This window comes from Fistularia commersonii, chromosome 1 (assembly GCF_037954325.1).
Source record: "Fistularia commersonii isolate RoL2024-O1a breed Wild chromosome 1, RoL_Fcom_v1.0, whole genome shotgun sequence".
NCBI lineage: Eukaryota > Metazoa > Chordata > Actinopteri > Syngnathiformes > Fistulariidae > Fistularia > Fistularia commersonii.
In genome coordinates, this window is record NC_141284.1 from 17,368,171 (window position 1) to 17,380,217 (window position 12,047).

General features: G+C 43.4%; 1 protein-coding gene across 2 annotated transcripts in view; it reads right to left on the reverse strand.

The window, feature by feature from the left end:
* akap6 (A kinase (PRKA) anchor protein 6) overlaps positions 1 to 12,047 on the reverse strand; it is a 154,968-nt gene that overhangs the window by 36,109 nt on the left and 106,812 nt on the right. For both annotated transcript variants that reach the window (XM_086151937.1, XM_086151928.1), the window contains exons 16-17: positions 8,206 to 8,352; positions 1,340 to 1,606 (exon numbers count right to left, since the gene is read on the reverse strand). In XM_086151937.1, the coding sequence (XP_086008063.1) occupies positions 1,340 to 1,606; positions 8,206 to 8,352 (414 nt within the window). The remainder of the gene's footprint in view (positions 1 to 1,339; positions 1,607 to 8,205; positions 8,353 to 12,047) is intronic.

Below are 12,047 nucleotides of genomic sequence, written 5' to 3' on the forward strand. Positions count from 1 at the left end.
CGCCCAGATTAATTTTCCCTGCAGGGGGTCCGAGCTCTGCCTTAGAGACAGGGTGAGGCGCCGGTCAATCCTAGAGGGGCTCAGAGTAGAGAGCAGGCTGCTCCTCTGCATCGAGAGAAGCCGGATGAGGCGGCTCAGGCCTCCTGGACGCCTCCCTTAATGAGGTGGTCTGGGTGCGTCTCACAGGGAGAAGGCCCAGGGAAGACCCTGGACATACTGGTCGGACAATGGTTTTGGTTGGCCTGGTAATGGTATTCCCCCGGACGAGCTGGATGAAGTGACCAGGGAGAGGGGAGTCTGGGCCTCTGTGCTTGGACTGCTGTCCCCGCTACCCTACCCTGGTTCAGCAGTAAAAAATGGAGAGTCCTCACTATGTTCAAATGCTGTACGAACTTTGTGCGATCAAAGCTTCTGTGATTCTAGATTCTGGACTGTGATTCTGGACTAGGCAGTCCATCCTCTGCTGTATACTTTTGAATGAAATAAGAACTAATTTCCTCAAAAAAATGTGGAGAGGACATCCAAAAAGCAAATTTCTTCATTTTTAATTTCTAGCTGCGACGTCTTGCCCATTTTCAAGGAACTATATTCATATTTTTTTTAATGGACTCTCTAAAAACAGTTCAAAGTTCATGTGAAAAGGAAAGTAATCAGCTGTGTGCATTTGGTAAAGTTTGAAACTGCTTGCGACTAAACTCATCTTTGTGTGTGTTAAACTGTTTTCCCTTAATGCATTAATTTATGCGTCTGCATGTATGTGACAATCATTTGCATAAAGTTGTGTATTTGTTTGTGTCGCTGAATGAACTTTCATTGTGCGTGCGTGTGTGTGTGTGTGTGGTTGTCAGTCACACGGCGGGGCTAAGCTAATCAGCGCAGCTAGCTGTTCGCTGTGTGATGTAGGTTGATTAATTTCCTGTTAGCGTCCTGTGGCTTTAAAGGCTAACTGCTGTTTCCCCTGTACATCTTCCTCCTCACAGCCACAAAACAATACGGCCACATACCATTATACTTCAGGACCAAGTGCCACAAACTTCAGGGCTGCGTGCCATTAAACTTCAAGACCAAGTACAACTGAACTAAAGAACAAAGTATCACGATACATCGGAACCAAGTACCATCAAGATTCAGGGCCATGTATTGCTATTCTGTACACCAGGACCGAGTGCCATAAAAGATCAGCACTGTGCACCATTAAACACACCGGCCGTGAGCGACTCCATGCAAAATTTAGGCCAACCCAGTGGCATTTACGAATAAAAACTGCATATGAACCAGTGGAACTTCTGGATGTTCCATAGGGCCGAAGCCTGACGGTAAAGGAGAAAAATGGTGGCACCTTGAAGAGGGGCAGCTGGGCAGTGGCGTCGCGGTCTCGCCGTAGGCAGGCATTGAAGATAAGGAGCTCAGTGTCCCTTAGCCAGGCCTTCAGCTCCTTGATACGAGCCTCCAGCTGCTCCAGCAGGGATGTCGTCAGGGGCGACAGGATGCCACGGCGTTCCTCGGCGCTGCTGGCGCTCTGTGGCCCGCCATCCGATGAGAGGGTGGAAGAGAAGGAGGAGGGGCGTCCAGGGGGGGAGGGTCCTGAGTGACTGGAGAGGATCCTCTGAAAGAGACATCAGGACATGGAGACGCCTGTCAATCAGTAAATAAATACAAACACAATTAGTGAACAACGAGGATCTGTTGGTGTTTGTGTATCTATGGATGGAATGTGTGTGTTTGTGTAAATGTGTGCATCTGCTCAGGGTTTAGCTGTACGCTGAAGGAGCACATTTGGCTACAGAGGGAGTGTGTGTATGTGTGTGTGTGTGTGTGTGTGTGTGTGTGTGTGTGTGGTCTGTGGCTAAGAGTGAGACTGTGTTTTGTCAATGGGGGTTGTCTACTGTAGATATGCGTGTGACTATGTGGTACATGTTGGAAGGTGTAACAGTCAAAGAGTGGAGGGCACATGTTTATGTGCAAATGTATATGTGTAAATACTGTGCATGTTTGTGTGTGTGTGTGTTGCAAAGAGTAGTGTGGAATATGTACATCCGTATGTTGAGAGTGTGTATTAGTGTTGTTGGCAGATGTCTGATTGACAGGTATAGTTGTGCGTGTGTGTCTGTGTTTGCTGAGGGTACATGTAAGAGGTAATCCACAGAGGTTTAGTTTGTGGTGTGTATGTGTGTGCATGTGCATGCGTGTGTGCCTGTGTCTCCAGCTGCAGTACGATGACGCTTCACACACTGAGCTGATATTCAGCCCAAAACAAAACATCATTTAGACACAATGGAGGCTGAATGACTGTTTGGAGAAGAGCAATCACTGCTTCAATAGCAGCAACGAGAGCCTGCCTCAATACGCGTGTTTGTGCGTGTGTGTGTGTGTTTGTGTGTGCATGCTTGTGTGTTGATAATAAGCTGTGCAGGGTAATTTTGATCACACAGCAAGAGGCAGTCGCTGCTCCCACGACACAAAAGTCTTGCCAACAGGAGCAGACCGAATGGTAGCCTCTGAGCTGCGGTGCCGGCCTTAAATTCTGCTCCTGGAGGAGCAGGCGGGTTCGGCCTTGCCCCGGAGAACCTGCAGAGCATGATCTGCCGTTTCCATGACATCCTCTCCTTGCACCTCATTCAAACTTCAAATTCCTTTGAACAGTCCGATAACTGACAGTGAATTCATATTCTATTTGTTTTGTAATGCATATCAGAACTCTTGGGTAATTCCCTGCTGATTGGGGGGTGACTTTAATTTCAAATTTATAATTTTGTGACTCACAGGTCAATTTAATGCAAATTTTGAGGAGATCTCTGCTCCATGATTTTCGTATTTTCTATTTTTATTATCGAAGGAGTTTCCCTTTGGTTCATTTCCTTTTAACTTTAGTTATGATGTTAAGTTATGATGTTTTTAAAAATGTATTCATTGGTAAATGGGGGTAATTTTAATAAGTTTCAAAATAATATGTTAAAGTTAAATCAGTCTTTTCATGACTATTATTTGCAGACTTTGTTTTCCACTCACTGATCACTCATGTCTGATTTTTGTTCTTTCTTGTAATTTCTACACAATTTTTTTAAAGTAAAATGTCAGGCTGAGCTTTCAGGTTTGTTTGTTCAGAAAGCTGCTTACCTCCACGAAATAAATGAGTTTTCCCCAAGTTTACGGTGATTCCACGGCCAATGAGACGCCACACGTCGAGTAAAATCTTCTGTTATTTCAGCTTCCTGTTGTTTAGACTAAATTATTATTTGACTGCTATGTGTGAAACTTCTGATCCGATCCCTATCTTTGTATGTCTGCAGGTGAAACCGGCCAATCAGAGGATGGGTGAGACAAGGGAGGTGGGGGGTGTAATCGGACCCCCCTCAGACTGTCAGCTTCCTGTTCAGGAGCCTATTAGAGGAGATGAGTGGAGCTTCCGTCATTAAGAAGAAATAAAGCTTATTTTTCCGACACAAAGAAAGAGGAATGAGAATCTCAGCAGGGAGTTTTAAAGTCGAGCAGCGGGCGGCGCAGTCAGCACTTCCTGCTTTCTCTCTTACTCACTTCCTGCTTCCTTCAGTCCTCACAATCTGCTTCCGCCTAAGCAGGAGCTGGAGTTTTAATTTCATAGGGCCTCACATTGAGACATCAGCCATTCATCCTCTCATTCACACCGACCAGCACTTTGATGGAGAGTATATTTATTATTGTTGTAATCATTCTTACAGACAATTTAGAAAAGGGGTGGGCAAAGGTTTTGGTTCTAAGACTGAGCGTTGGGCCAGATCTTTGGGAGATGAGGTCAAATATGAGGGAGCATTAAGTCTAAAATGTGTGTGAAATCCATTCTTATTGTCCTACTTTGACTTAATAGGTTAAAAATCAACTAACCATAGATTGATTGAAAGGGAACACTGTTGCTGCTCGGCCTATTTTACCACCACATCAAAATCTGGTGGCAGCTTGGTTGAAAAACTTGTCAGAGCAGTGTCGTGCGTGAGCAAGGCTCCGTGATGTGTGGTGTTCAGGCTCCTTCACACTGCATGTTCTTACAAAAGGAAGGAAACTCATCAAGTCTCATGCAGTTGAAATTCTCCTTCAGGACAGAGCTGGATTGGAGACTGATCAGTTGTGATTCCTGCAGAGTCGCTTCATCATCGCCTGATGAAGGACATGAATCCAGCTGAAGTGACTTCTCAAACCCAAAGCATGGGTTTGCATGTTGAGGGGGTTCTTCCAACATTGTAGGTGTGCAGTTTGACATTTGTTGCTTATTTACTTGTATCCCAGTAGATTGCTTGCTTTTATGCTAACATTGATGACAATATGGCAATATTGATGAATAAACAGTGAGTCATCGGCTCACAACGGCTCACAGCACTAGCAGCTCTTTCTTCAGATGAGACGTTGAGAGAGGATTCGAAGAAGCCATCAAAAGTGGAGAGTTCTTCGCAGAACAGAGGAGGGGGTCTTCACACATATTGCACCCAAATACAACACCCTGCAGAGATCTGTCCTGAGACAGATCAACACACAGGTACCTACAGAGTCCTCTGCACCCTATAACTCAGCTGTAGAGATCAAATCACTCACTAACTCAGGTGGGTTTGTACCGTTGTACAACACAATGTGGCACACACTAACATAGACAACACCGTTCAACACAGTTGCCGCACAACAACTCGGCCATTAACACAAACAAACCCTCTCATCTTGGAGCAGCGCCTGATCCTGTCCCAGCAGTGACTGTATACATAGGAAACTGCTCACGACCCGTTAGAATTGAAGAAGCCTCGTGTATTGGAGCTGAATTGACCTCAGGGAGAAACTCTTAATCCAGTTGCCACATCAAGATTGGACAACATTTGACCCCAACCTGGATGACTGAGAACCTTCAGACACAAAGTCCTGATATAGTTATCGTGATAAATGTCGTATTCCTTCTCAATTGCAACACTTTCCTGACTGATGAGACAGAAGGCCCCGGGTTTTAATTGAGTTAAAATGATTTTGCGGTGCAGTCCTTGTTGATAATCAGAAACTCAGCGTCAATAATCTACATATTTTGTTGTGGAGGGACATTTGGACATTAGAAAGAGCTCAGTGTAGTTGTGGCGGGCCACCTAGTCGTAATAATTCAATGTCGTAGTGGAAAAAAGTTAAATCAATCCTCAGAATGTGAATATCTGATAGGATTCAAGATTCAACATCCACAGTGTTTATTGTCATCTGTACGTGTAGAAACGGGTTTCCCTGTACAATGAAATGCTGAATTTGCCGTCTGCAGTGCATTTGGCGGAGCAACTGCGTGCAACTGCGGAGCGAGCAAACAGGTCTGCCACGTAGGGCACCATGTTGCATAAGAAAAGAAAGGAAAGAGGGGAGGACAAGGGGAGAAGGAGAGGGAAGAAAGCGATCCCAAACTAGGCGCCTAGGATTGTAATTGATTTGATTCTCTGCAGGCTGTAGTTTGTTCACGTCTGAATCCGTCTTCAATTAACCTACAGCTTTTAGACTGTGAGAGTTGGAGACGGAGAACCTGGACTGAACCCGGGCTGGAGAACATGGAGAACGCACGCTGTGAACTCCATCCAGGAACCTTTTTGCTTTTGCTGCGCCACCCCTTGGATTTACATTTGATATTTTGTGAGGGAATTCAATTGCCATTTTCTGCCAATCGTTTTCATTATTTCAGGTTAAGATCAGGTGTGAGCAGGATGATATGTAGTCGGTAACATGTAATGTCCGTGTGTGTCTGTGTGTTTTTCTAACGCTCTTGATTGGGTTGAGATTTGTCAGGTTCTCAAGACATCAATTCCAGTTAATTCCCACTTTGTATCAGAGCAGCACATGCCAACGCCATGCTGCAAATGTGGGGCAAGAGTGGGGATGATAGACACCGTGAATGACCTGAAGTTTGTTGCAGATCAAGGAGGGAGAAGCAAAGGGTTTACAGGTAACAACGTTTAAGCTTAAACACCTTCAGCAAGATATTTCGCCACAACAAAGGGTCCAATCTAACCTTCCAATCAGGCGTTAGAGAAATTTGCTTGCCTATTTCACGATCAAAGAAAACATCAAATGAAATAGATATTTTTTTTTTCTCCTTCTCTTTTTACTTTTTCTTAATTCTTGTAACATTTTAGGGAAACTGCTGGCTTCTTTAGGGGGATCCAAGAATTGTTTATTTGATTTTTTGGGGTAATTTATGCAATTTCACTTTTTTTAATGTTGCCAAGCTATTTATCCTGAACTCCTTACAAATTTATTTTATCAGTATTTTCCTGACTTTGGGGTACATTTCTATTACTGAGTTTGGAATTTCCTGTTGTTTTTTTCCTGTTGATAAAGTCAACAAAGATCAAGTTTTATGCTGATTTGAGGGTGTTTGACCATACATGTTCATCGGCAGCCTGCTGTCTCTTTTACCTGCTCTCTCTCTCTCTCACTCTCTTTCTCTGACACACACACACATACACACACACACACACACACACACACACACACACACACACACACACTGTAATAGGAGTTTAATCACAGGCTGGTTACTGTGGCGGAAACTCAGACGGCTGCTACCGTCATCTGCCACCATTGTTTCATACATATGTTAACACACACACACACACACACACACACACACACACACACTTTCATGAATGTGTCTGTGTCATCTGGGACGACAACAGACACACACAGATGGCACTGGCTGTCAGTGTGCGTGTGAACGAACGTCGTCGTGATGCTCTGTCGACAGTTTGTTTCTTCCGGAGTCGCGGCGCGGCATTTGAGGCTCCTGACGAGGTGCAGCAAGCTGTCGCCGCCTCAGACCTGGAATTAATCAGCAGCGCGCCTGCAATAATACACGCACACACACACACATGCGGTCGACGACACCATGATCCGGAGCATCCCATCAGCCCAGGGGCAGAAGCCACAGTCGGAGTCGGCGCAGGGTGATGGGGACAAAACTGTTTCGAAAATCCCCACCTCAAAAGCCACAGAGAAGCTGATCTCAACATTTGATATTGCTCTTTTGATATTGAGCTATCGATGTGAAACAGACTGATCTATTGATATTAGAGATGACCTGATGTTTGTTTTTTTTTGTTACCGATCCAACTCTGATACTTGTTTTGCTTCCGCAGACAGACCCCTTCATCTGATACCGTGTTGCTGCACAATTGCTGTGCACGATTTAAGTGGCCTTGCAATCAAGCTATGTATGCAATTGATAGTTCCACAGCTCTGCAAGAAAAAATTGTGATCCCAAATGAGCCCACCATTTGAACTGTAGTGCAGCATTAATCCCTGAACTGAAGCCATATCAATTTCATGGGGAGTATACATTGTAGAAGAAACAATATCATAGAAAACACAAGGTAGAAACGCTAGTTAACAAACAATCAACCAAAACACTACTTATACAATATTTAAAAATTGGAAGTTTAACCCTGACATTCACCACAGCTGTGTGCCACGGTAGAATCGGGCCAGTTATCCAACACCATCATTGTGCCTTGCTGACACTGTCTCGAGGACATTTCTCTCTCCGTCCAAGATCAACTTCCAGAGTCAGCCGCTTTGGTTTATCTGCGTCCGCATTGGCATTGGTTCGCTTGGAATATTCCCTGTGTTGCTCTGTATGCTTTTTTTTTAAACGCTTTATCAGATTTTCTATATCTATCCAGGCTCTGCTTTGACCACTACACAAAAGCCAGCTTTTACTGCCAACATTGCACATGGCTTTGGGATTGTCTCCCTTTTGGGTTGTATAATACAATGATTCCAAACTACTGACATCTTCACTGTTTGTTTAGCAGGTTGTCGGACCTCCAGGATACGGAGCGTTTCCTTTCAACGAAACTGAACGAGGCGTTGACAAAAACAAATGCATAATGTACCTAAAAGTATCAGGAGTGTATCCTGCCTGTACCGATCCCATCTGATGCTTAAAAATAGCGGCTCTATAAGTACTGGAACAAGAAATTGATATCTTGTGGACCTATCAGTTAAATGACTCCTTGATTGAAACAACGCTAACTCCTTATATTCTTCAGTTATTGGACGAAAGACCAGAGGACACCAAAATGTATGTGTGTGTATGTGTGTGTGTGTGTGTGTGTGTGTGTGTGATGGTATTTCTGTTTGTTACTCCAGTTGTGTCCTGGTCTGTCAGTCAGTGCGTGTGTGTGTGTGTGTGTGTGTGTGTGTGTGTGTGTGTGTTCGTGGTACCTCAAGCTGTGTCCATGTATGTGTCAGAGTGTGTATCTTGTGCTGGAAAGTTCCATGAAGCTCCATGTTGTTTCTCTTCAGAGCTTCAGCTCGTCTCATCAGGTTGTTCCTCCGTCCCTCCATCAGCTGCAGCTCAGCGCGGCTACTCTGCAAACACACATCAACAAACATCATCAACACACACACACACTGACACAGATTCATGCAGAAACATTGTCAACACACACAACACCCAACACAGCTGATTCATGAAGCAACAAGAGAGTCAGGAAGAAAACAGTGTGTGTATTTGTACTCGTGGCTGTGCATCTGTGTGTGTGTGTATGTATACATGTCTGCATGTGGTTTTCTGTGTAATTTTAGGGGGCAGTTTCATCAGAATTCCTGAAAGGGTGTTTTTTAGTATTTGTGATATTGATTCTATTGTAATTCTAATGTGTCTGAAAGTGTGTTTGTGCGTGTGTGTTGGGGGTACGAGGCATGTTCAACCAGATACACAATGAAGACAAGAATAAATTGAAAATCATTCTCCATCCTCTGTACATGACCGAACCATCACTGTCCTGCTTCTCTGTCATTATCTCCAAAACATTTCACATGCAAACATCTATAGAAAATGAAATCTGGCTTAAACCCCTTTAAAACCAGTGAGGATCTCCTAAAAGGGTGGAGAAAATAACCTTAAAATGAACAATTAACGCCCTGTCTCTCATTGAACCATGAGGGGGCATGGGATTCCGCTGCGGTCGTAACCGGCTCAGATGAGGGTTCCGCCACTCGAGGAGGGATGTGGGGCGCTGATGAAAGCATCATGTGCTTGAAGCCAATAAAACATCCATCTTTATTTTCCTCCCTTTGTCCTCAATCATCCATCTTTCCCTCCTGCGCTCCCATTTATCTCCTCTCTTTTCATCTGTTAGTTTAACTCTCCATCTTTTTTTCCGTCCTCCTCATCTTCTCTTCCTCCTCTTTTCATTTTCTGCACCGACGGCTACTTGATTCTGCTTTTCCCTTGTCGTTTATCATTACCGTCCGCCGCCCATTTGAATATTTAAATGTGTGTGTGAGTTTCTGCTGCGCTGTCATCACAGAGGCGGCGGACATTTTTCACTGTCGCTACTCCTGATGGAGACGCCATCGGCCGGACGCCTCGCCGCCATCCATCCTCCTCACTTAGCTAATAGCGGCAAGAGGCGGGTGGAAGGTAAATATGCTTCGCTCATCTGACGGCCGGGAAATGATACAATTTTAACTCAGCGACGACGAGCGTCGCTTTCCGAAAGGCGGGACAAACTTCACCGTGGCGGAGGACGTTGAGATGACGCCAATCGGGCGTAAGAAAGGGGGAGAGAGAGAGAAGGAGGGGGAGATTAAAATGCATGAGATCCAAAGTTTGAGAGAAGTGCTGAGAAAGGGGGAATGGGGGGAATCGGAGGGGGGAGTCGATGCATGGATGGCTGGGTGTGATGTGATTCAAGCCTCCAGTCAATCTCCACGCAACGATGGATGCAGATACTGAGGACAGAGAGACGATCGGGACCAAGAAGGAGGGAGGAAACAAACGACTGCAAGCTGGGAGTAGTATTTCATATAAAAAATGAAATATTAGAAATATATCAATATTTGTGTCCGCGGATTGATTGTATTTATTATGAGCACGAGGATTCTGAAACTATTCATAGAATAGAGATAATTTATATATTAACCAGTAATAACCTATAAAGAGAGGATTTTTTTCTGCTTTTGTTCGTAAGGAACAGAGAAAGAAGCTGTTTTGGAAAAGGCAACAAAAGTAGAGGGTTCCGGGATTTAGCTTACGACATACAATAAACTGGCCTGAAAAGAGAAGGCCACTAAAAAACCAAAGTCAACATCCGGGGGGGATAAAATAAGTAAATGATAAAAAATGGAAACAATGAAAAAAGCAAGAAACAAACAATACCCAACGATTCCAGGCAAAAACTCACTGTTTGACTCGAGGTTTTTCGAAACACAAAAAAACAAACAAAAAAGAGCCAAGGCTTTGCGCTCACATTCAAAGTGAGAAAGAAACAGTTCAGGAAAAAGAAAGATAGAAATGGGGGATGAACGCTTGAGGAAGCAGAGGGGGGAGGTGAGGATGGGGGGGAAATCAACAAGCAATCATAAGTTTAATTTGGTCTCCATATTAATGAGTGCGGAGCTGAAATGTCAGCAAAAATGCAGTCAGACATGAAACGCATTTAATGCATTTTGAACATTTTTTTCCTTCTGTTTTCCTTTTCTTTCCTTCTTCTTCTCCTTCTTTTTTCCTTCACGCGGGTTCGTCTTATCCAACAAATGAGAGAGAAGTTTGTTGGGCTTCATTGTCACGGAACAGTTCGTCGCCGCTAAAGCTAACGTTTGGGATTGGGGCTTGGCGGGGGGGAGGGTGTTAGTGTGTGAAGGACGTGTCTTCATCATCATTCCCATCATCATCCTCTCTCTCTCGATGATGTTCATCACATTAAAACTACCTACGTTTCACCTTTTAACACCCAAAGCTACCCGGTGTCCTCGCACGTAGTAGCCACACGGATTCAGCAATCATAAATCAATTAACTAGTAAGCTGAAAATAAAACCCACCGTCCACATACAATGAAATAAATCCCAAAACAACCTCTTGCTTAAAGAAAATGATTGGTATTTGTACTTTTTAAGACGTGAGGGTTAATCTGTCTGAGGTCCTCTCGAGGACGGCGCCTTTGACGGGTCCTGTTCTCACTCAAAGCTTATACCCTAGTCTTCAGTTGCATGAAAAATGTAAATCATTTTGAACATTTCAAAAAAGATTTGGTTTGTTACGCTGATATTTGGTTCCAAGTATGACTTTTTTTTCCAATTGTGGATTAACTTTTTTCTGGTGTAATTAAAACATTTAAATTTCTTGTGAATTTCTTTCATGATCTCATACTCAGTTTCAATTTTGTACGCTGCTAATTAATCACTGTTTCCTGTTGATTTCTAGATGACTTGCTGATTACTGACAGGATTTGTAATTTGAAATATTTGATGACATTTTGCAGAAGGTGTTCAAGCTCATTTCCAATTACTAACAACCAAATGTTTGTCCTTTTTTTACATTATACTTTAGATTTTGGGGTAACTTTGGTCTGCTTTTCATGGAAAATGTGCATGATATAAATAAATAAGGTGATCGAAGCCATAGGTTTTGCATGAAAGTTTTCAATTTACTGCCTCACTTACATGTGTATCACACACACACACGCAGCAAGCACTCTCTCTCTCTCTCTCTCTCTCTCTCTCACACACACACACGCACACACACACACACTATGTAAGTGTGTATGTGTGCTCGTGTCACAGAGCCACTTCCTGCTCTTTCACACTTGCTGGAACATCCATCTCAAACCGGAGACAAAACTCACAACTTGAAGCATACACACTCAGTGTGTATGCTGCAAATACACACTTTGCTGGCAAAGACATGAGACTTAATGTGAGAAAGCAAACAAACAAACAAAATAAAATAATAATCTAGTAATAAAGCCTGCTCCATCTCTTGGTAGGAGGTTGCTATTTTTCTCCTTTTTATGATCCTGAAATAAATCACGGGTAATTCTTTGATAATCCAAATTCCTGTTCTAATCAGGTTCTTTGTTGGAAATACCTTGGTGCATTCTGTGTAACTTCTCTGAAATAGTATTTTTGATAGAGGTTTGAAACTTTGACCAGAATCATGAGATGAGTAGAAATAAAACCACAACCTGCTGAGAAAGTGAAAGATAAATAGAGTACATTAATATCTGCCCTTTTATTTTGTTGACTGCTTTGCTCAAAGTGAAACTCAAGTCTTGTTTCC